The 23,649-nt window shown below is 33.1% G+C and overlaps 1 protein-coding gene across 5 annotated transcripts in view; it reads left to right on the top strand.

Moving 5' to 3' along the window:
- The window catches only part of LOC148600157 (uncharacterized), a 119,291-nt gene that overhangs the window by 84,252 nt on the left and 11,390 nt on the right, over nucleotides 1-23,649 (top strand). For 3 of the 5 annotated variants that reach the window (XM_088559305.1, XM_088559303.1, XM_088559307.1), the window contains 19 exons: nucleotides 1,424-1,550; nucleotides 3,868-4,019; nucleotides 4,686-4,913; nucleotides 6,776-6,989; nucleotides 8,119-8,369; nucleotides 9,856-9,918; nucleotides 10,730-10,927; nucleotides 11,194-11,388; nucleotides 12,495-12,611; nucleotides 13,489-13,671; nucleotides 14,559-14,711; nucleotides 15,103-15,246; nucleotides 16,577-16,693; nucleotides 17,119-17,271; nucleotides 17,877-17,937; nucleotides 18,590-18,624; nucleotides 19,285-19,407; nucleotides 19,995-20,126; nucleotides 22,873-22,887. In XM_088559305.1, the coding sequence (XP_088415431.1) occupies nucleotides 1,424-1,550; nucleotides 3,868-4,019; nucleotides 4,686-4,913; nucleotides 6,776-6,989; nucleotides 8,119-8,369; nucleotides 9,856-9,918; nucleotides 10,730-10,927; nucleotides 11,194-11,388; nucleotides 12,495-12,611; nucleotides 13,489-13,671; nucleotides 14,559-14,711; nucleotides 15,103-15,246; nucleotides 16,577-16,693; nucleotides 17,119-17,271; nucleotides 17,877-17,937; nucleotides 18,590-18,624; nucleotides 19,285-19,407; nucleotides 19,995-20,126; nucleotides 22,873-22,887 (2,661 nt within the window). The remainder of the gene's footprint in view (nucleotides 1-1,423; nucleotides 1,551-3,867; nucleotides 4,020-4,685; nucleotides 4,914-6,775; nucleotides 6,990-8,118; nucleotides 8,370-9,855; nucleotides 9,919-10,729; nucleotides 10,928-11,193; nucleotides 11,389-12,494; nucleotides 12,612-13,488; nucleotides 13,672-14,558; nucleotides 14,712-15,102; nucleotides 15,247-16,576; nucleotides 16,694-17,118; nucleotides 17,272-17,876; nucleotides 17,938-18,589; nucleotides 18,625-19,284; nucleotides 19,408-19,994; nucleotides 20,127-22,872; nucleotides 22,888-23,649) is intronic. The other 2 variants (XM_088559306.1, XM_088559304.1) reach the window with 1 other exon arrangement.

The raw sequence follows: 23,649 nt of genomic DNA, 5'->3' as shown, positions 1-23,649 counted from the left end.
AATCAAAAGCAGTGCGGTAAAAGAAAAGGGTAATTAAAATCTAGTTTTGTTCCCTATAGCATTAAAGAATTCTGGAATGATGATTTTTTTTATTTTCACATGATTAATTTGTTACATTTACTTCCAATCTATAGAAAGAGTAATCAACGGAACCAAGGTTATAGCGGTAATCAAAAGAATGTAATCCAGGGACAAAGACCAGACATGGAAAACAGATATACACAACAAAGAACATTAAGTAACTAAAATCATACATTCAAAGTAACAAAAGCAAATGAGCAACTCGGACTCCACTAAAAACTGGGAGCATGGACCAGGTGCACCGTTTGGATAAGCGTCGTCTGCTTTTCTAGAAACACCCGCCATTTTGTTTAGGTCAACTAGAGTTGCATCAAAAGAGTAAGAGTTTGAATATGGGCAATTTTGATCTAACAGGGATTGAATTTCAGAATTTTTTTCCACTAGCTATATTTAGTAAGTACTGAAAATTTACACTTGCTTATTTAAAGTTTTTTGGGTTATAATTTTGACTTTATCTATATTACATATATAATTCCACTAACAAATTTTAGCATGTGGAAATAATTTCTACGAGCAAAATTGAATTTCAGCAGGATTTCCCCTTAAATCTGATCACTGTCTAATAGAAATGAATTCTGAATATACAAATTAATCAGCATCCAATCATTTAAAGGAAGATGGGGAGTGTATAAACATTCAGGATATTAATTGTTGGTGGTAATCATATTAAATAGCTGTCTTTGTAAGAATCATGCAAAATCTGAAAAATTTGTGATACACCCCCAAAAAAGGCTATATATTTTTATTTTTGTAACTAAGTTGTTTTATGGGTCTGTACTATGAAATGTGTAATTATTCATTCAAATCTGCCTGCTCTTAGGAGATAATTGATATAGAAAATACAGTAGATTCTATTGCATTTGAGTGCCATTTACAGAGTTACCTCCCTTAATTTTGAAATCTACAGTGCATTCTATATAATTTTTATCTCCTAAGAGCACGGGTTATATGAAAAACCACATGTTTATTTCTGTTTACTATGACATTTCAAACAAAATATCAAAATTAAAAATATGTAGGCTTTTCACCCATGAATCACATTTTGCATGATCCTTAGCTGTAGTGCTACTTAAATGAAAATGAATTTTGGTTTTGAAAAATATATTTAATCAGTACAAACTAAGACTGTTAAACAAACTCTTAAAAAAATGAAAATTTTGCTGTTATAATTTTAAAGATCTGAGAATATTAGTTGCAACAAGAAATCTCTAGGCTTTGATTTGCCATAAGTTACATCTTCAGACTAAAGGATTTTGTAAGGTTTGTTGCACTTAGTTTGCACTCAATTTACTCCACCTCTGCATGACACTGAAATTAAGTTATATTTCATATATCTCTCCAGCCACCACCTACTAGTGTGAAGGGAGAAAAAGGAGAGAAAGGAGACCGGGGAGAACAAGGGCCACCTGGTCCCCCACTATCCGTGCCACCACCTCCTGATCTCATTGCAGAATTGATGGGAGATAAAGGTAAATATCAAAGGCAACAGTTTCACTGTGAAAGTACTTTAATTCATGGATACCAATTTTCATGGATTAGGGAAGAGAGTTCCTTGATTCATGAAAACATGGTTTTGAGGTTTTAAGTATACACATTAATTGAAATCTTTTTTTTTGTTGGGAACCAAATTTTGTAGTTTGGCCTTTTATAGAGGATGAAAAAATGTAGAAGGCACTTAGATATCAAAACTTCATACTGTGTCTGTACTTATATTCATGGGGTATGAATTTTCATGGTTTAGGAAAAAAATAACAGTTAGTGAATTCATGGATTTGAGGACTCTATCAAACGAATGGGAAATTTCCTTTTCCTAGGGAACCAAATTTCGTGGTTTACCAAACCCATCAAAACCATAAATATTGTAGCCCCATGAACAATAGTACTTTCACCATATTAGAACAAATTCTGTATTGCTCGATTGGAAGTTTTGCAATTGCAACCAAGTCACATTTAATAGATATTACAGTATAAAAATTCAGAATTTGCCAACAAATTTTTGAAAAGTTTACCTATAAACTTTAGAAAACATTTCTGGTAAAGAAACCTGCCCATGAAGTTGCAGCAACATTGATGTTGTAACACTATGGACGATTTGTCACTATGTCTACCTATTTATTACATCCCTGCTCTGGAAGAACAGGGGCATACTATTTTACCCTTGTCTGTGCATCCATGTTTCCATTGTCACTATTTTTTCTTTCATAGTTTTCTCAGCAACTACTCATCACAATGGCTTGAAATTTTAACACTTTCTTTCGATATGTTTCCAAATGGCAGATTTAGAAATAGAAGCCAGCCTGCCAGCCCTAGACAGGCAGGGCTGGCTAATTTTAGCAAAAATCGATATAGCCATATAGTAAATATATTGACAAATTGTATGCAGGACTGGCAAGAATTTGAGTGAGTTTCCTACCCTGCACATGGTGTCATTTCAGAAAAATTTGACAACAACTTCCTGTTTACCGAGGATTTTGTTTATTTTCCTGAAATTGTGATTGAAAATGGGGATACCATTAATTAGATTCGTTGTTTGCTGTTAAGTAGTAGTCTTTGTAAGAATCATGCAAATTTTACAAAATGTGATTTATCTTAAAAAAGGCTACATATTTTTATTTTTGATATTAAGTTGATTAATGGGTCTGTATTTTAAAAATGTGTAATTATTTATTCGAATCTGCCTGCTCTTAGGAGATAATCAACATTGAAAATCCAATAGATTCTATTGTTTTTGACTGTCATTTACAGAGTTATCTCCCTTATTTTTGAAATCTACAGTGCATTCTATATAATTTTTATCTCCTAAGAGCACGGGTTATATCAAAAACTGACTGTTAATTTCTGTTTACTACAGCGTTTCAAACAAAATATCAAAAATAAAAATATGTAGGCTTTTCAGCTAAATGCTTGAAGTTGTTTGCTTCCTGGCCATGTCATACCTTAGAGTTCATTGCTTCTCCACCAAGCATGTTGGCTGTAGCTTCTGTGAACTAGGGCATTAAAGACTCTGGCTCAACATATCAGTCAAAGCAAGGTCTATTCAATAGATCAGATGTGCTCCTCATATCTGTCATAGGAAGTAAAACTACTATTAATCAATCATTTGTCATTTAGAAACAACGTCATGGTAATTTTCTTTCTCTTGATTTTTGAAAAAGCTTCCCTTAACATGAATAAAATGTGCATACTTTCTTTGGTCAAAGGTTAAAATCACTGTTAGGGTCAAAGTTTTTTTTACTGTGAAGAAATGTCATATGCATGCATTAGAAGTATTTCAAATGTTTTTCATGTAGTAATCCAAATTAGTCAGAGTTTTTATAGATTTCTTTAGTTTTATGCTTTCTGTAAAGAATTTTTGAGAAGTAAATTTTTAACAACAGAAATCATCATGTAAAATTTCAAATTATATATTTCCTAAATTCTACTCCAACTCAATGCTTGGGTGGTATATAGGAATCGCCTTGCTTGTCCATCATTTCAGTAGTCATTCTGTTTGTCCAGATTTCATTGTATATGGTACAAGTTGGGGGTATACCTATCAGGACAAACCATACAACTTCATGTTTACTGCTATCGAAATGAAATGAAACCTGTCTGTTCTGAACCATTTTGGACTCAATAATTTGCCAAGTGTAGGTAGGTGTTGGTTTTACCCAGGTATAAAATACAGTTTAATGATATGAATGGATTTAAAAAGTGTCTGTTTTAGACAGGGTTCAGTTTACACAGGTTTAACTGTAACAGGTATTGAGAGCAGAGTCCTGTGGTATAATCTTCATTTTCTTACAGGTGAAAAGGGAGAACCAGGACTACCTGGACCACAAGGTGAAACTGGTCTGGCAGGACAACCTGGATTGATAGGAGTGAAAGGAGAACGGGGAGAAAATGGACTGGTGGGTCCTGCTGGTCCACAGGGGCAGAAAGGAGAACCAGGAGAAAGAGTAGGTTATACAAGGAGACATGGATCCAATAAATAAAATCTTCAGTTTTGGAAGGTTAAAATGCTCAAGGGCATTATCTCTAGCATTCACTGTGAATTTATAAATATTTGTAGGTATATATTTTCCAGATTTTGCAAAACTTTTGTTGGATATTTGGTTGATATAATTTAACCAATACTATGTGGAATTTATTTTGGTAGACAGACTGCTAAAATGCTGAAATGACCCATTGATGTGCGGGATGTATATAGTGATCAGGGTATCTGTCAGTCTGTCTGTCCATTTGTCTCCTATCCAAAATATGTAAACCCATCAGCACTCACCTGATGTAAAGCAGAAGCAATAACAGATCAGTGATATGTGATTTGAAATTGATCGATGATCATCTACAAATTTTTCATTAGAGTTTTCTCTGCAAGTACCGGTACTTATCATGGCCACAAATAAATTTTACATAAGCTTTTTTGTTTGTCAGTGTGTTTCAATTTTAGTGGTCATTTACTTTTAGGCATTTTATAGATTTGAAACTTTTAGAAATTCAGCTTTTAATTTAGGTTGATTTCTTTTTGCCTTGCAGTAGTAGCAAAAATTAGAATCTAAAGAAAGTTTTTCAGTTTTGAATTTATCACAGATTTTGACTGGAACATCTTTTGTTTCTAATTACAGGGTCTTCCAGGCATTGGACAAGTTGGGCCAAGAGGAGAACCTGGTCTCTCTGCCTCAGTCAACACAAAAGAAATTGTTGACATTATCTTGTCACAAGATCCATTTGATCAGGGAGCCAAGGGAGAAAGAGGGGAGAAAGGAGAACATGGAGAACAAGGATTGGAAGGAGCCAATGGAAGAGATGGTACCCCAGGACATGACGGTCTGCCAGGAATCCAAGGAGAAAAGGTAGGTTGGGAGAAAATTGACTGTCCTGGAAATTTAGTAATTAAGAATGTGACAATCCGACAAGAGTTTCAAGATGTAAGAAGTAGGTTGAGAGAAAATTTACTGTCTTTATACTTAGGTAATTAAGAATGTGGCAGTCTGCCAAGAGATTTGAGATGAAAGAGGTAGTTTGGGATAAAAATTGACTGCAGAATTGGGAATTTTGAAAAGGAGGATATGGGGTATTTTTTCCTTAAAAAAAAACATTTCCAGTTGGGGATCAACTCTAGAAACACTCCCCCCATATAGATTCACCACTGTTTTAGTACAGCTATTCATTTTGCTTTGTATTTGATATAATCTGAATGACCTAAAACTTGTTTTTTAAATGCATAAGAGTGAGACTTTTTCATGTTTGGGTCACTCCATGATGTTAATTAGCAAACTTTGAATAGAAAGTTAATTTAAAATGTAAACAGACTATTCATTAATTCGATTGAAATAAAAATGTAAATATGACTTAAATTTAATTATCACCTTTAGAAAAAGCAGCTGGACTTAAGTGTCAGTCTCTGTAAGAATAAGGCAGTGGGTGAAACATAGTATGGAAAAAAAACCATAATTTGATAGTGTAATATGACTATTTGTACCATCAGAATCAAGGAAAACACAAGATTTTTCATATCATGCTGGACGATTGAGTTACAATTTTATTGAAGAACACTGAAAATGAACATTTAAAGGGCAGATAACTCTGTCAAAAACCTCATTTTTCTAAGATTCCATTGAAAAATTTCTGAGCAAAGCCAGTGATGCAGAGATCAAATAATGGTCTTTTCAAATAGAAAAAGTATCTTTGGGTAATATTACATTGTCAGATCGTGGGTTTTTGACGTGCATGTTTCTGATCTTTTCCATTTTGCCTGATTCTTACAAATACTTACACTTAAAAACTTTTTGACCTTCTTTTAAGATCGATACAATAGCATGTTCCTTAAGAAAATAAAGCTTTTTGAAAATGGATTGAATTCTAAATTGTTCACATAGTCATGTTTAATAGTAGTAATCCAGAAAACTGTTTTAATTGTTTGCTTTTCAAATTTGACCTTCTTCTTTGATTTTAGTGACTAGTAAATTGTGTCTTGTCTTTATTTACTTTTAACGCTCTATTCTTTTGGGATATATTTATTTCTTTGGAAAAATCTCGAAGTTTTGAGATGCATTATCTACATATGTACATCTTGTTTCTAACAATTTCTTTGATGTGTCATTTTCTTGTGGTTACGGGAGAAAGAGGAAACTTAAAGCCATTGTGGCTCCAGGTAAATTTGTCTTGTTTGATTTTAAGTGACGGATCTGAGGGGTCCAGGGTTTGAAAGCCCCTTTCCCCCTTTTTTTTTTTGAAAATTTTGACAATTTCCTTCAGAACTTGGGCAAAAATGAAGCAAAAAATCGCCTGGAAACCTCCCTCCCCCATTTTTTCAGAATATAAATAGTAAATAAATAACAGATACTTTGCCCAAGGATCCTGTCCCTGTTACATCATATATTGTAGAAATATTAAATTAGATGAATGTAAAATTTTGCCTTTTTTTTTAAATCAAAATCTGATTTCATTGGATTGATTTTTGTTTTTTTTAATTTTGAGAAAATGGTGTTGTTATTTTCTATTTATTTAGGTTTTTATGTTATTGATAATTCTTGTCAACACATTTAAAAAAAATATCTTTAAAAATGAAAAATTCGGCTTTGATATTTTAGCGCTGAATTTTTTAAAATTCATTAAAATGTGTACAAATGATGCATGCGTAATTATGATGTCACATATGTTATCTAACTGTAAATATTGAAATTGAAATACAAACATGTATTTATTTTTGTAGGGAGAAAAAGGTGATTCTATCACTGGGCCTGCTGGTCCTATTGGGCTAAAAGGAGAACCAGGACTAAATGGCCTACCTGGTATCCAAGGAATCGACGGTGTTCAAGGATTACCTGGACCACCTGGACCACCTGGACCACCTGGTCCCTCATATATATCTGATACTGATGGTTCTTCTACTGATGGTGTATCCCTAATTGATGATGATAATCGAGGTAGATATTTTACATTCTGTCTGGCTATTAAGGAAACATACTTTTATTTTGTAATAACTATGTTTGATGTTATTGTGTTCCAGTAAGATCACATTTAAAAACTTCCAAAATTTTCATCCAACCTTGTTAAAAAATTTGGGCAGATGGGCCTTTTTTTAATTTTTTAATCAATTTTATTGAAAAATGATGTTAGTTTTAAAGAAATTGACCTAAAATGGACAAAAGGTCAAAATAAAATGTTTTGAAGGGATGAATGAGAATCAAGGATATTTTATATTTTGGCCTAAACAATTTTTTAACAAGACTTTTATGAACCAATAAACACACTGATAACTTTTGTAACACATAAAGAGGTTTGAATTAAGTGTGTAAGACAATTCATGACATAACAGAGAAATTGTGTTTATTTGAAAATAACACCAATAATTTCAGCTAAGTATAACACGTCTTACAACCATGATCAATTATGAACTAAAATATTCCATTGTTAATCCTTGACTTATCAGTTGGGCTTCAAATCTCATCATGTTAATTACTTGAGAAGGTATGTCACCAATACAATTAATGGTTTTTCACTCACGCATAGTGACATAAAATAAAGTATACTTTAGTTAAAAATGTTTCGTTGGCAGTAGATTATAAGAAAAAAAAAAGGAATTTTCAGAGTCGTTAAATTTTATTTTCATTCATAGAGGACAGAATGAATAAATAATGAAAACTATGAAAGTATTTTTATTCGTGGATATCAATTTTCATGGATTAGGACAAAAACATAAGTTCATGGATTCTTGAATTTGTGGTTTTGAGGTTTTCAGTATACAAATCAATGGAAATCTCCTTTTGTTGGTAACAAAATTTCATGGTTTAGGCTACCCATGAAAACCACGAAAATTGGTACCCCACGAACAATAGTACTTTCACAGTAGTGGACCATGATTGATTGATTGATTGTTGGGGTTTAACGTCCGAGCAGCAATATTTCAGCTATATTCAGACAACTTACCATAAAAAGAAGATCAAATTGACATTTCATCCCCCCTGAAGATGATAGTTGTAGAATTAAATTGTACTTTTGGGAATATCTTTCTATAGATTTTGTTGTGCAAACAATCACTTTGACATATTATAGGTTCTGGTAATGGAGAGCCTGGCCTTCCAGGTCCACCTGGGCCTGCTGGACCAATGGGTCCCGAGGGAGTGGCTGGACCAATGGGACCATCTGGACCGAAGGGAGAGCCAGGAGTTATTGGTACCCCAGGTATTCCTGGAATTCCAGGATCCCCAGGTTTGCCTGGTGTCTTTGCTGGAAATCTATCGGAGATGGTTGGACCTGCTGGAAAAGATGGGGCACCTGGTTTACCTGGAGAACCTGGATTGGTTGTAGGTGTATTCTATTTGTATTTTCTATTTTTAGATTGTTATACTAAATAATTTTAAATCTCTAAGTCATAAAAAGAAGGAACAAGTTTTCATATTTATATTTTTTTTGTTATCAGAAGTCTGTAATTAACAGGGTACACAATGTCTAAGGAAATAATTCTGTAAAAATCAGCAAATTATTTTATTTTGTGACATTCTGATATCAAATTCATAGCATCTTAGTGATCAAAAGTTTTGTTTATGACACCACTCTATTTTTATTGAAATTATTCCCATGAAAAATGTGGTTAAAATTTCTTGAAATATATGTATTTTGCATCTTTTATTAAAGTTGACCACTAAATAAAATTTCAAGAAATTTGAAAGAGCCAAATAAATTTTAGAAAATATATTAACTTGACTTCTGAAATTATGAGAATGTTTCATGAGAATGAAGGTCCTGTTTTTTAGTATCCGAAATAATTTTTGTTTGATATTTGCATGCCAGGATAGATATCAGTAAACAGGTAACCATTTATGGTAATTTATATGTCGTTACCTCCCCTTCTCTTTCCTTTTCTGTTGTTTTGTCCAGTTCTGGAATAAAAATTCTTGAATAATCCAACTCTCCAATTCTTTGATTTTGTGCTTTATATTCTATTTTTATGAAATTATTTAATTCCATTTTATCTGGGTTATTTGTCTGTAGCAAATTGAATGTTAGGTATTTATATTAATAACAATAAATTTTCAGCTTCTGTAGAAAAAAAATTAAAAAATATATATATTTTGCCTCAAATAATGTTCATAAATTATTACCATAAGATTCATAACATTACTCTGAGCTGTAAACATTTTTCTATTTTTACCATAAATTCTTTAGAAAAAAACCTTCAATTTTGATGAGTATTTTTAAGTTTCTGGAGTTTGAAACCAAGTCTTGGAAATGCCTTTCAGTGGTGTTGGTAACCTTTTTGTTTGGTTAAAGGTTCTTTCTTTGTCCAATTGGTATTTTTTGTTTTTAATTTTAAATTTTGGTGCCAGAGCTTTTAATGTTGCAAATATCTTTTTAATATTTCTTCTTTAATTTTTGCTTAATTTTATTAAATATTAAGAAATTTATTATCGTGTGCCAACTAGTAAAACCTTGTCCAGTCTGACGAAGAACACAGTGGTAAACTTCTCCCATTCTAAACAAATGATTAAAAATGCCCCTGTAATGATTTGCTTTTTGATGAAACTTTTTTCTGATTATTTTATTTATTCAAGTTTTTCCCAAAGTTAAAGGGAGAAGCAGATTCTCGTTCAGAGAAGTGGCTACATAATTTTTTTTCATGGAACTAGACCCTGGTATAAAATCACAATGAGAAGAAATGTAAACAATTGATTCTAGCCCCTCCCTCCATTTGATCCCTTTATTTATGAATTTTGAAATCCTAACTGAGGTACTACATATTTACACATTAAAATTGTTATTACATGTACTATCAATTATTGACATATTTAGGGAGAAGTAGGACCCAGAGGTTTTGATGGACCTGTAGGACCAGCTGGACCAAAAGGAGACAAGGTACAGTGTTGTTAATCTTAAAAACATAATTAAGAACTACAATGCACTCATCTGGACAAAAGGTCTAAATTGCTTGACCCTATCCACCTCTCCCAATTTCTAGTGGCAATCAAAATTCTTCAACCTCATTATCCTTGTGTCCCATCCCATATTTTATTTCATCACCATTTTATGTTCATTTTTTCATCCATTTCATGTTCATCGCCTGAATATAACTGAAATATTGTTGCTCAGGCAATAAACCCCAACAATCAATCAATTAATCCATGCCATCTAATGTTCTATTAACTCTTTATTTGAATTAATGTGTTCCTGTTTTTGCAACAATATTTGCTAATTAGGGCCCTGGCTCAAAAAGGGGCTGATTCCATATACTGATCAGTCTGTCTGTCTGTATGTATGTAGCAAATAGTGTCCAGGCTGCTACTTTTATTTGTCTTGCAGTGTAGGCCTTTTATATTTGGCATGATGGTAGATCAGCTCACGATGATGTATCACATACTGTTATTGGTGACCTTTGACCTTGAACTTTGAAGTCAAGATTAAATGAGTAATTTTTGTCTGGGTTGTAATGAATTTGGTGTGATAAATTGAACATAGTACACAAGTCTGATGTACATGAATTTTTGTTACAGTGTGGCCCACAGACGGATTGCATTTTAAAGATATCTAGTTTAATAATGATATGAATGCAATTTGTGAAAAATAGGGAATACAAGTCTTTACAGGTGATCCCTTTCCCAAGATTACAATATGCAATATTCTCATTTTAACTGGCAGTAAGCTTAGCAAGTACCATTGTTTGCTTTAGGGAGACATGGGTGTTGTTGGACCAAGAGGAGAAATAGGACCCCAGGGTGTTGCTGGACCTGTTGGTCCCCAAGGTTTTCAAGGTATACCAGGTAATGATGGAACACCAGGAGCACAAGGTCTCCGTGGACTTCCAGGACCCCCAGGACTCCCAGGAAAAGCTTATGATGGACCAACTAGAGGAGATACTGTTGAAATAGTATGTACTACAACATTTTACAAGAGATGATCAGAAAACTGTTAAATGCAGTGCTTAATTGCTTTAATAGTGAAAGCAAGGGAGTACTAAATTTTGATTTCATTATTTACACTTTGTAAACAGTGATAGAAATCTGCAGCCATAATTTCTCTACTTTTGATAGTCATACCATACTCCTTATACTGGCATGTTAAAAATTGAAATTTTATATCTGTAAGGAAATTGTTTAAATCTCTCCATTTTTCATACTAAATCCTTTTCTCCAGGATGGTTCTGGGGTTGGTGGAGATTGTGGATCATGTGAACCAGGAGAACAAGGCCCACAAGGAGAACCAGGACAACAAGGACCAGCTGGGAAGCCAGGAGTTCAGGGTCCAATGGGTCCACCTGGAATTTCTGGAGAAATTGGAAGACCTGGTCCACCAGGAGAAAGTGGAATACCTGGTTTGGCAGGTCCTAAGGTATTTGCTACTATGAAACCTATTTTAACTATACCATGCTTACATCCAATATCATCTGAATTTCCTTCCTATCAGTCTCACAACATTTTGAACCGGTGTAATCAAACACCTTTATAAACCAAACGAATAAATCATTCAGTTTCCTAAAGTAGTTTGGTCTATACAAGTTTTATTGTATCAGATTTTAAGGAGGTAAACCTTGGTGAAGGGACATAACTCTTGAAGTCAGTGATATGTTTGTATCATAATCAATTTCACCAAAGCCTATCAAGCTTTCATTTGAAACAGAATGAAATCAATCCAAGTTACTTTGGTGCTTACACAAATTTGATGTAAAATGTTAAATACAAACGTTCCAATGATTTTTGCCCTTAACCCTTGGTCTTACTCCTTAAACCGATGACCATGGAGCCAGACTTTCACTTTCATTTGATATATCTTAGATTTTCTTTAAGATTTTGATTTCTGTGTACTGTAAATGTATTAATTTCGTTGTTGCTAATTTTCGCAGATTCTGACAAGTGAACATATTAGCAGGTATCAATTTTCGCTGTCTATCAAAGCTGTCTTTGTAAGAATCATGCAAAATCTGAAAAATGTGATACACCCCAAAAAAAGCTACATATTTTTATTTTTGTAATTATGTAGTTTTATGGGTCTATACTATGAAATGTATAATCATTCATTCAAATATGCCTGCTCTTAGGAGATAATCAACATTGAAAATCCAGTAGATTATATTGTATTTGAGGGTCATTTATAGAGTTATCTCCCTTAATTTTGAAATCTACAGTGCATTCTATACAATTTTTATCTCCTAAGAGCATGGGTGATATGAAAAACCACATGTTAATTTCTGTTTACTATTTCAAACAAAATATCAAAAATAAAAATATGTAGGCTTTTTACCCATGAATCACATTTTGCATGATCCTTAGCTGGAGTGCTACTTAAATACTACAAATAATAACCTTTTTTCAAGAATCTTTTCCCTATTTTTTTTCACCAAAAGCCACCTGTAGACTTGATTTGGCTTTATTGCATGGATGGTAGAATAATTTGAATATTTTGTTCGTAAAATTTGTTGTATTTTAATTTTTTCCCAGGGAGCAGATGGGAAGGATGGTGCACATGGAACCCCTGGAGAACGAGGACCTCCTGGAAATCCTGGTTTACCTGGTAGACAAGGTGATCCTGGTCTGAATGGACAGAATGGTGTTAAGGTTAGGAAGCTACCATTTTGATTTTAGGGCGCAACTAGGATTATTAGTTATTTAAAAAAAAAAACAAAACAAGACCCTGATATTAATTATCTAGACCGAAAAGTTAAAGTGAATGTTCTTTTTTTCATTTGATACCAGTTTTCTTGGTTTTTAAAGTTGAAAAAGAAAATAGACGTATTGCCATTTAATACCCTCCAAAAGGGAGCATAAGTGGTGATATTATCAACCACGTCCCGCAGGGGCCACTTATGGGCAGGAAAAGTATCAATATCTGGTTTGTGCATGTAAAATCAGGAGCTTAAAATAGTATATGGCAGCTTCATTTTGGTAGATTAAGGACCACAACCAGTCTAGGAAACAAAAACCAGCTTTGGTGATTAAATACAAACCAAATCTGAGCTTTTTCTAAGACAGGGATGGTCAAAACATGGCACCTGATTGTTTACAAAAATGATGTAATCAATTCTGAACAATTTGACCTTAAGGCATTTCCGACCATGACAACTAACAGTTCCATACTAAAGCTGGACATTTCAGCAAAATATTTATTGACCATGACAATAGGAGAATGTATAATGACAAAAAAACGTATATCATTACACATTTTAACAATTTGGAAGTTAATAATGAATGGGCTGACAAAAATTATGAAAGGACTTAGGTGTTTGAATTCAAGTTTTCTCGGGAGCATTTAAGGTGTTCCTTTCCTTATATTGCAATATTTGAAAGTTCTTAAGAATGGATTCCATGAATTCAAAAATTGAGAAACTGCTGAAATTTTAACAAGCATCAAAATTGGATATTGGCAACTACAAGAGAAGTGCTTTAACAGTATTATTGCATTTAAATGACAAAAGCTATAAATATAAAATTTCAGGGAGATAGAGGAGAACCTGGAAAAGCAATTGTTGGACCACAAGGTTCTTCTGGTGCCCCTGGTGTTCAGGGACCAGTTGGACCCCCAGGACCTCCTGGACCACCAGGACTCCCTGGCGAAATTGGATCTGGAGAAACTATTGATACTCGCCCAATAGATGGAGCAGTTGGTCCAGGACAAAAGGTATAGATTAATTAAAATATATTACAATTTAAATGTTAATTGCAATTTTTTATGTGAATAGTGCAATTTTTCTTTTCTTAATATTATGATGAAAGATGATGAGTCTTCAGTAAGTTAAGCCAAGTAAATGGAAGATTCTCATCTAACCTTCACAAAGTATCTCAATACTAGAAACTGACACCAAAAAAATTATCACATTAAAGGGAGATAACTTAACATGTTTAACCATTATCACCTTAAAGGGAGATAACTTCACAAGGGTATAAAGTGAGAAAACTTTACATGAGTTACCATTATCAGCTAAAAGAGAGATAACTTTACAAAGGTATAAGTTAGATAACTTTACATGTTTAGGTCTCACTAACCACTTCTAACGTTTCCATTAATTTACATGTTAAAAAAGTAATTTTCAAAGTTTCACTGTGAATTCCCAGGACAAATGACATCTTACAGTTGCATACAGTTGCAAAGCTTGGAAAATAAGGCTTCCAAAATCATTATGGTAATGGTACGATGATTGTAGAAATTCTTTACAAAATTTACTTGAATAAATAATGCTGAAAATCCACACTTTTACCTGTTCTGCTAACTGACAGCATGGAGGCAAATTACTCACACATGTAAATATTCATACACTTTTGTAGTTAATTACATATATGATTTTAAAGTACACATTCTCAGCTTTATTTTGACTACTTTTAATCATAATACACACAAATAATGCACTTACAATGCATATGTCTAGGTTCAGTGTGTTTTTGGTACTACATAGGAGGGGTGGTCATTTGACCTGGAAGTGGTTAGTGAGACCTTAACCATTATCACCGTCAAGGGAGATAACTTCACAAGGGTATAAAGTGAGATAACTTTAAGGGTTACCATTACAGGGTATGAAGGGAGACAGAGGAGATGCTGGTAATGTTGGACCAGCTGGACCACGGGGTATTGATGGTGTGCCTGGTATCCCAGGAGAACCTGGACCACCTGGTTTACCTGGTTTACAGGGTCTGCAAGGAGACATGGGACCTGCTGGACTTATTGTGAGTTATTGGTCTCTTTTGTTTAGATCTCTGAAGATAAATTATGTTCATTTTATAGCTTTTTTTAAAAAAAAAACTTCATTTCTGACACTACTGGACCAATAATTACCGAACTTAGTACGAAAGTATGAAATAATGACCATGAAAGTATCGTAAAGTATTCTGCCTAGAACTAATTTGGAGGTTTTTGGTATGTCAACAAAGATGGCAACTGTTACTATAAATAGACCATAGGAGTCTGTCAACAGTTTTCTGCCTTTATTTAAATAAAAATGCAATGAATAGAGGAAAACTGAAACGTCATAGGCTCTTCATTGCAAATTGCGGAAGTTATAGTGGAAAATTTCTTCATTTATAGTGCATGTTGTAGTAGTATTCATTTCTGTCACAGGGGCCTGCTGGAAAAGATGGAAAGGATGGTGAAACTGGTCCCGCTGGACCAGCTGGACCTAAAGGAGACTCAGGACCCAAAGGAGAACGTGGAGCACCTGGGCCAAGTGGTGGATCTGGAGGTGGTGGTGGAAGTGGAGAAAAGGTATGAAGTCTCGGGAGACTTAAGGGAATAGGATAGGGAAAACTTATGATAATAAAGAAGCAAAATTGGGAATGGGGGAGAAGAAAATGTGGACCACCTAGTCCAAGTTAGGAATTAAAAGTAGTGATGGGAATAGGGATATATTCCACCTTTTTAAAAATTGGTCCTCATGACTGGGAATGTTCATGTCACTGCTTGTTACATAATGAAATTCTGACTTTTGAATGGAGTTACGATGGCAATTAAGAATAATCTTAGAACAAAACATTTTTCAAGTACACTTTCGAATTGGATCACTTGGTACAGATCTAGAGGCAGTACAGATGGAAGGGTAGGGGGGATTGTAGACCACCTGAACCTAATTTTGAATTAAAGGTATTGGTAATGGGAACAGAGGAATAGGAATTGGGGGAGTATATGTTACATGGGAGGGTATTAGGAGACTACCTGGATCAAAAGGCAATGGTGATAATGGAAGTTAAGGGAAGTAATGAAGGTTGGGTAGATAGGGTATAAAGTAGGAAGAAGAGAGTTTACCGTCCGTGCGAGACCCGACAGGGTAGTCAAGGATGTTCACTATCTTGAGGAACATAGAAGTGGAGAACATTGAAAAAGTAGTCAACAAAATAAAAGATCAAGCAACTTAGAATCTGAAAAAAAATATGCAAAAATAACCAAAGGATATGTCTGTTTCCTGCTACCTATTTTTTTTTTTTTTGCCTGCCCTTGACATTTTATGGCCATTTTGGCTTTACCACTGTTAAAGTCTTGTTTCTCCATCATCATGTAAAATATTATTGAAAAATAAAATTATTTCCCTATCTACCTACTCTAGTTTCTTCTTGCTGGTAACAGGAAGCAAGACTGTTATTTTGGCCTCACCAACCACAATAATTTGTTTGTAAACAGTATTTAATAAGTACTGATATTTCATTAAGTACCATTCTGTGTAAGAAACAAGCAATGGGTGGCACATCATATTTCTCAATTTGGTCTGTTTTGCCACAAATATATTCAATTCATCTAGAAAACAACTGAAAAGCTATTTAAATTTATCCTGAAGCATATGTGACGTAGATATTTTTTGACTGCTTATATAAGGAAAAAGTGCAGGAAAATTTTCCCACCATTTTTCAACTAAATTTAACCGATCAATAACTTAAAAAGGCAAATTTTACAAACACTTTGATGGTTATTTCTGGAGGTTATCAAGTATAAATACTTGGTTAATGCAATAAAATCTCTGTTTTTTTTCTGTCGTGTGCCACACTTTATATACATTTTGCCTGATTCTCAGATGGAGAAGTACTTAAGAACGATTGTATTACAGGGAGAGAAAGGAGACACTGGTGTACCTGGACCAATTGGACCAGAGGGAGAACCAGGATCTGTTGGTCCACGAGGAAGACCAGGTCCTAAGGGTGACATTGGAATGACAGGACTTCCAGTAAGTGTCTTTGAAATACATATGGCAAAATTGACATGTTTGGAATCCTCTGTTAGGAGTACAAATACATAATTGGTATCATTTGATTATTGATACATTTATATTCACATTAATACTAGATATGTACTACCCCAAATGACCTCCCCCTGAAACAGTAAAAAAAGCAGGGAATAATTGAGCTCAACTTTTTTTATGATTTATAATTGGTCCAAAACAGCAGGATATCTTTTGGTTTCTGCAGTGCAAGCTGGTTAGAAAACTGACTATAATGTTAAAATCTCCTTGTCCGTCATTTTGCAGAATTTTTATGGGGCATAGAACAGGGCCATTTTTGTACTTCTCTACCATTTAGCTCCATTCAGGTGCATATACCTGGCAAGTATTTATAAGAATTATGTCAAATTGTAAATTCTTTCTATTTCTAGGGTTATCGTGGGTTGAGAGGAAGAAAAGGAGAGCGTGGAAGACCTGGATTTAATGGTCTCCGTGGTTACAAGGGAGATTCTGGAGAACGTGGACCAGCTGGACCACCAGGTCTTGGATTTTCTGGTAGTGGAGAAATTCTTAAAGGAGCCAAGGTAAGTGATACTTTTGTGTGGAAAACCTTCCATGCATTTTTTCTTGGTTTTCATTTTTACGTTTTTTGCAGTTGACATTTCCATGTATAACATCTGAAAAATGTTTGCATTATCAATCATTTTTTTCTTCGTTCACTTAAAAAAAATGATGATTGCTTGCATTCTAAAAAGAAATATGTACATTCATGTTAAAGGTAATACCAATGGAATAGTGACCAAGGGTCACAGAGAGTTAGAGAGGAAATGAAGCAATCAATGAAAAATTTAAATTCCCCCACATAAAATTGTAAGATTTGTGGGGGTTTTTTGGTTATAATAACTATTATTTTCTGTGAGATATACTAAATAATTGAATTTTTACATAAAAAATTTGCTTTTACATAAAAATTTCCCAGCTGAGACACTGATAATGGGGGATAATCTCCCACATGAACTGTTCCAAAGGTTAACAGGTATGATGACTTTTTCCTCATACATTCATAAAATAAAATAAACAATATAACATTATTATATATTATTATGGTATGTATAAATTGTATGTAATAATAATGTATAATTTATATAATAATGTGATAATTTTTATGTCACTTCTCTATTAATTTCAGGGTGATATGGGTGAGAGAGGATTACCTGGAGTACCTGGCTCACCTGGTATTGGAGCTCAAGGTAATTTTCCTGTTCCATGCTTCATAAAAAGTTTCATTTGAAGCACTATTTCAAACTAAAAATTTAAATGTCACTACTTTAGAAATTTGATACTGGTTCAGTGATTGGGATTAAAAGTTTGAGATTTGAGATTTGAATGATCTTCACATTGTCAATGGATCGTTCTTTAACATTCTTTGTAAACATTCCTGTTTTTAATGGGACATTTTCTGCAGGAATGTGATAAAAATGTGATTGTTGACTGGAGAAGTTGTTTGTTTTTAATTCATTGTTGCAGTTGTACTACTGGTATTTAAGGAGGTAGACCTAGGGTAAGGGACATAACTCATGAAATCAGTGATATGTTTGTATCGTATTCAATTTCACCAAAACCTCTCATGCTTTTGTTTAAAGCAGAATAAAATGAATCCAAGTTCAATAGATGCTTACATAGGATTGATGTAAAATGCTGAACACAAACGTTTGAATGATTTTTAAGAGTTGTGTCCCTTACTCTAGATCTACCTCCTTAAGTTCTAAAAGAAAAATGTACATTTGTTATTTTTGTATGGTTTTCACAATCCACGAATAACACAAAAATTGTACTCCTACCAACAACACTCTCTGCAATAATCAACTGCTTGCAAGTATAGATTCTGTTTCTCAATTTCAGGATCTAAAGGAGACCAAGGTGAACCTGGCAGAAATGTAAGTCTTGAGATTAGCTTAGTTTTGTGATTGTTGGTCTTTAACCTTGTTTGCAATGTCATTTTTTTTTTATCTTATTTAGGTTTGTCTTGACAGGTAGCTGGATATGAGTTAGAATAAATACAGAATAACAGCAGTTTTGAAGTAGAGACAGAAAATATCACAGCAAGCCCAACAGGGTGAGATGTGATGTTCTGTAAAGACATTCAAAACTGACGTTATTTTGTTTATTGGCATAATCATAGTCAATGTTACGTAACATTATCATTGGAAATTGCTGATATGTTTTTGTATCTTAGCAGTAGCCTGAGATGTGAAATAATCAGGTGGTAGATATAATGGAAAATTTAAAAAATTACCAATAATGTATTTTAGTGGATTAAGATGCCTATCTGTGGACTTTTTTCATTTGTTAGCTAGCACATTGGAATTTGGCAAAGTGTGTCAGTTTGTCTAAAGCTGAGGGTCTGTAAGAATTATTTGTCAGATGGTATAGATGTCTTGTCTTGAAATGTATATGATGTCTGCTTATTGATGTCAAACTGTTAAGAATCAATCTGCATCAATAGAAAGTTTCCATGTTTTTTTATTAAATGTAAAAGTTCAATTTTTATGGACTCAGTTTTGACTTAGTTTCTAATTCTATTCTTTTTTTCATAGGGTCTTCCTGGATTCCCTGGACCAGCTGGACCTCCAGGACCAGCAGGCAATGGAGATGTTATCCGAGGACCTCCTGGCCCACCAGGACCACCAGGACTCCCAGGAACAGGAAGTGGTGGTGGTGTAAGTCCATAGTCAATGAGGAAAAAGATAGTTTTAGTCTTGATTAAACCAGTGAAATGTTTTAAGTACCAGTTAATATAAAATTAAGAAACTGCCTTTGGTAAGGTGATTCATAGTGTGGAAAAACCCACAGAACAAAGGATTTTATTTTGGTATACATATGCTATATTTTTATATGACAATAGTCCTTTCTTTATTTGGATCTGTACTTTTGAGAAAATGACACTTTTATCTCCCACTAAAATCTACCAAACAAAACCAAATCAAGAACGATAACTCTTGCAAAGTGTTAATTTTATGCACAATCTATATAATTTTTAGCTCACCTGGCCAAAGGCCATGTGAGCTATTGCCATCATTTGGCGTCATCCGTCATTCTCATTGTCCGTCCTCCATCGTCATCAATTAGCAATTAAGCACAACTCCTGTTAAAGTGCTTAGTTGATTTCTATCAAACTTTGAATAAATATTTGGTGTTATATATTAGATTAAATTTTCATGATAGAAGATAATTTTATGCTGTTAGAATCTTGAATGGGGAGGTAATTGGTTTGCAGTGTTAGTTTATTATCAGTTTGGTATTCCAGGGTGCTGCTACTTACAAAAACTCAAGAGAACTGATGGCAGTGGCTAGAAGCCTGCCTGTTGGAACGATGTGTTATTTAATTGAAGAAGAAGAGGTATATCTCCGTGTGAAGAAAGGATTCCGTGTTATGGAGGTAAGATGTCCTAGAATTTAACCCTAATCTAGAAATGTTTTTGATCAGTATATATTTGTACTGTATTTGAGCACATGTGTGTTTATATTAACAGTTTGTTCACGCTCTTTAGTAAAGGCACAGTTTAGAAGGCTAAATCTGTGGCTGTTTGTTAAATAGCCATTCCAGTATTATATAGAATATTTGGCCATTCAAATGTAATAATCTGGTTCTCAGGGCATTTGTCATCAAAATTAATTGAAGAGAAAAGCTTAAAGTTAGTATTACAAAAAAAACAGTCACAAGCGTTGTTCTTCACTAGGAATAATGATGAGGGGGGTCTTTGGTTTATTTTTCATTTTTATGACAGTACAAATGTGTTCTGACATAGGTACCCCTTACAGAAAATTGAGTGAGAGTTCTGAGAACCAAAAAATCATTTTAGTTGGCCGTAAATTGTGAATTTTAGTCATTTGTTTAGAAAAGAAACATAGTGCAGTTAACATTGTTTAGAGTTTAGAATTAAATTTTTTATGACTTAGATTTTTGTTTATGATTGTTGTAAATTTAAGGTACTTTTCACTATATAATAAGGTATGAGTGGCCATTCATGTCTTTGAGAGGCTAACATATGGGTATATTATCAAGATATATGCATGTATTGTTTTTTTTTTGTTTTTTGTTTTGTATTTACACATATATTTCAACATTATAAGCATATATTATTAAGATACACGCATATATCTGTATAATATATGCGTTTATAATTAAAATATATGTGTATATATACACGTATTGGTTATTTTTTATGTACGTGTACATTTCAATATTATACACGTATATTATTAAGATATTCATGTATATTTTTGTTATGTACGCATATGTTATAATTTACGCGTATATATATACTCATATATAAAAAATAACCAATACTTGTGAATATTTTAACAATATACGCATACTTAGTTCAAATATACATGAATATCTTGTTATTATACATATATAAATTATAAATGCATATTTTAGCCCACAAATGACATGAATGGCCACTCATAATAAGGGGTTTTGGTTATGGTATCAAATATACACAAGTTGTGTCAGGAATGTTGAGCATCTCTTTCCCCGTTAATAGAACTGAAAGTGGAGATGTTATCCTAATTGAATAATAAGACACAATATAATATGTCTTGCCTATGGTCACCAGATGTGATTTTTTGAGTGTGGTTTTGTGTGCGAGTTCAATTGCATTGCTGAAATGCATTTGTATATTCTGAAGAATTTGATTTTTGTATTAAATTGAAGTTTTGAGCATGAAAGTTTATGCTACATGCATATCTACAGTGTGATGATGAAAATTCTACTATATTTTATTTGGGGGTGATAACATGCATACTTGTACTTTTAAAACTTATCAAGAACTAATTGAAAAATTTAACCAACAATAATATTGCAAGGACAATCTAAGTTTATATTTACAAAAGTGGAAAAAAAAATTAGGGTAAAATGTGCAGTATGTTTTATTTTGGGTTTTTAAAAAACTTGGTATTTAACCAACAATGATGTTGCAAAGAAAATCTTCAATTTTTATTAACAAAAATGAAAAATAGATTATACCAAGGTTAAATTTGCACTATACCAAGATTAAATTTGCATTATACCAAGGTTAAATTTGCACTATATTTCATTCATCACAAAGAAAAAATAGACTCTTAATTTGATAAAGCAATTTAAAAAGAATGGAGATAACTTCAATTTCAACTGTTGTGATGTTTAAGAATTACTGAACTTGATATATGGTCTTGTCTAACTTCAGACTTTTTCTTTGAAATTGTAAGACAATATGTCCACTAAATCTTGTTTTAACTCACACAGCACTAGAGAATTAACACTTTTTGTATAATATCATTGGAGCTAGTTTAACACTTAACTTGATATATAAATGAGATTTTTATGATTTGGAAATGCATCTTTCTAACTTGAGTAAATTTTCTACCTTGAAAATTTAGACATTTTTAATTATCATCATATAATTACCCTTCATGTCACCCCATGTATGACACATATGTAGAATTCATGTATAAGTTAAAGATGTAACTGCAGTTTTTATATATATTTATCAAAGACAACCTTTAAAGTTGTATGAGTCAAAGTGTATCCTGTATCAATCTAATTTTGACAAAAGCTGGCCTGCTTGTGTCTCAGACTTTGTTCGGGACTCATGCTTTTTGAAGTTGATCTGCAGCATTTTCTTTTGATTTTCTTTTTCTCTTTGATCTTTAAAATTATACCAAATCTCACACTTTGCTGTTGACAGCCAAACAAAAGATCAGTATTGGATATAAATAGAAATAAACATACCAACTATTAATTAGGTACTAAAAAGGCATTATGGGTAGTATCATGTGGGTCAAGGTTCACTTGATAGGTTAAATGAAATTCCCTGGCGAATAGATCCACAAAAGATCAAAAACATTCGGCAAAATTAGAGCAACAATTTGCACAGTAATTATAAATGCATGATGGGAAATGTCATGTGTGTTCTAAAAATGTTTCATTGGTTGACAAATCTGCAATAGGCAAACTTATATTATTATAACTAGCAGAATCTACAATTGCATTATGGGAAATGTCATGTGTGTTTTTAAATGCTAGAAGCAAGTAATTTCATTGGTGGATAAATCTGCAATAGGCAAAAGTACAGTATAACAAGCAAGATCTATATAAATGCATTGTTGGAAATGTCATATATGTTGATTTTTACATGTAGACTAAGTTTATTAAGGTGAGTGAAGTCACATCAGTGTTTAGATGACAGAGTTTTGCATTTTGCTTTATTTAAAATTGCTGCCAAGTTTGAGCTTTGTTTTCATGGACTGGCTTTTTCATTTCAACCTTCATCAACCTAGCAAGTTTACATTTCCCAAAGTCATTATTGTTTCATTTTTACATTTTATTTCATCTTATACGAGGATTGGCTTTATGATTTTATGAATAGGCTAGGAAGCTACTTTTTTGAATATTTAATATTTTTTTTATAAGAATGTATTTTTTATTTATTTCAATTTGCTTGGTACATTTTATTTGCAGGCATAAATTTATGTATCTGCTACCCATTGCATATATCCCTAAAGTTTTGATGAAAAAAGAAACTTTAATTAGAAACTTAAACTAGAATTTTTTTTCTCAAAAAGAAAAAAAAGACCTTACCATATTTTACATGCCAGAAAGCATAGAATTTGAATTGTGTTTATATCATTTAAGTGCACCTTTCATGAATTTCAGACAGAACTACCTTGCTAGGAATGAACTAACTGCACTTATTACTTGCTTGTGTCTGTATTTCCACATTTTATTCTACTAACTCTAAGCAGGCATTTCAGGTGATATTTTTATGAGCCTTTGTTAAACTATTGTATAGCTATTTGATTTGTCATTCTACCTATCCACCCTTCCACATATTGTTCAATAACTCAAAAATGCTGTTGGGGAATTTTTTTAAATAATGTCTGTCTTAATCAAACATTCGTGGTTTTTAATTTTTTTT

Source organism: Perna viridis, chromosome 13 (assembly GCF_037379345.1).
Source record: "Perna viridis isolate PV_CMFRI_1.1 ecotype Kerala chromosome 13, ASM3737934v1, whole genome shotgun sequence".
Classification (NCBI taxonomy): domain Eukaryota; kingdom Metazoa; phylum Mollusca; class Bivalvia; order Mytilida; family Mytilidae; genus Perna; species Perna viridis.
The sequence above is the reverse complement of the archived record's forward strand: the minus strand, read 5'-3'. Positions and strand labels throughout refer to the sequence as shown.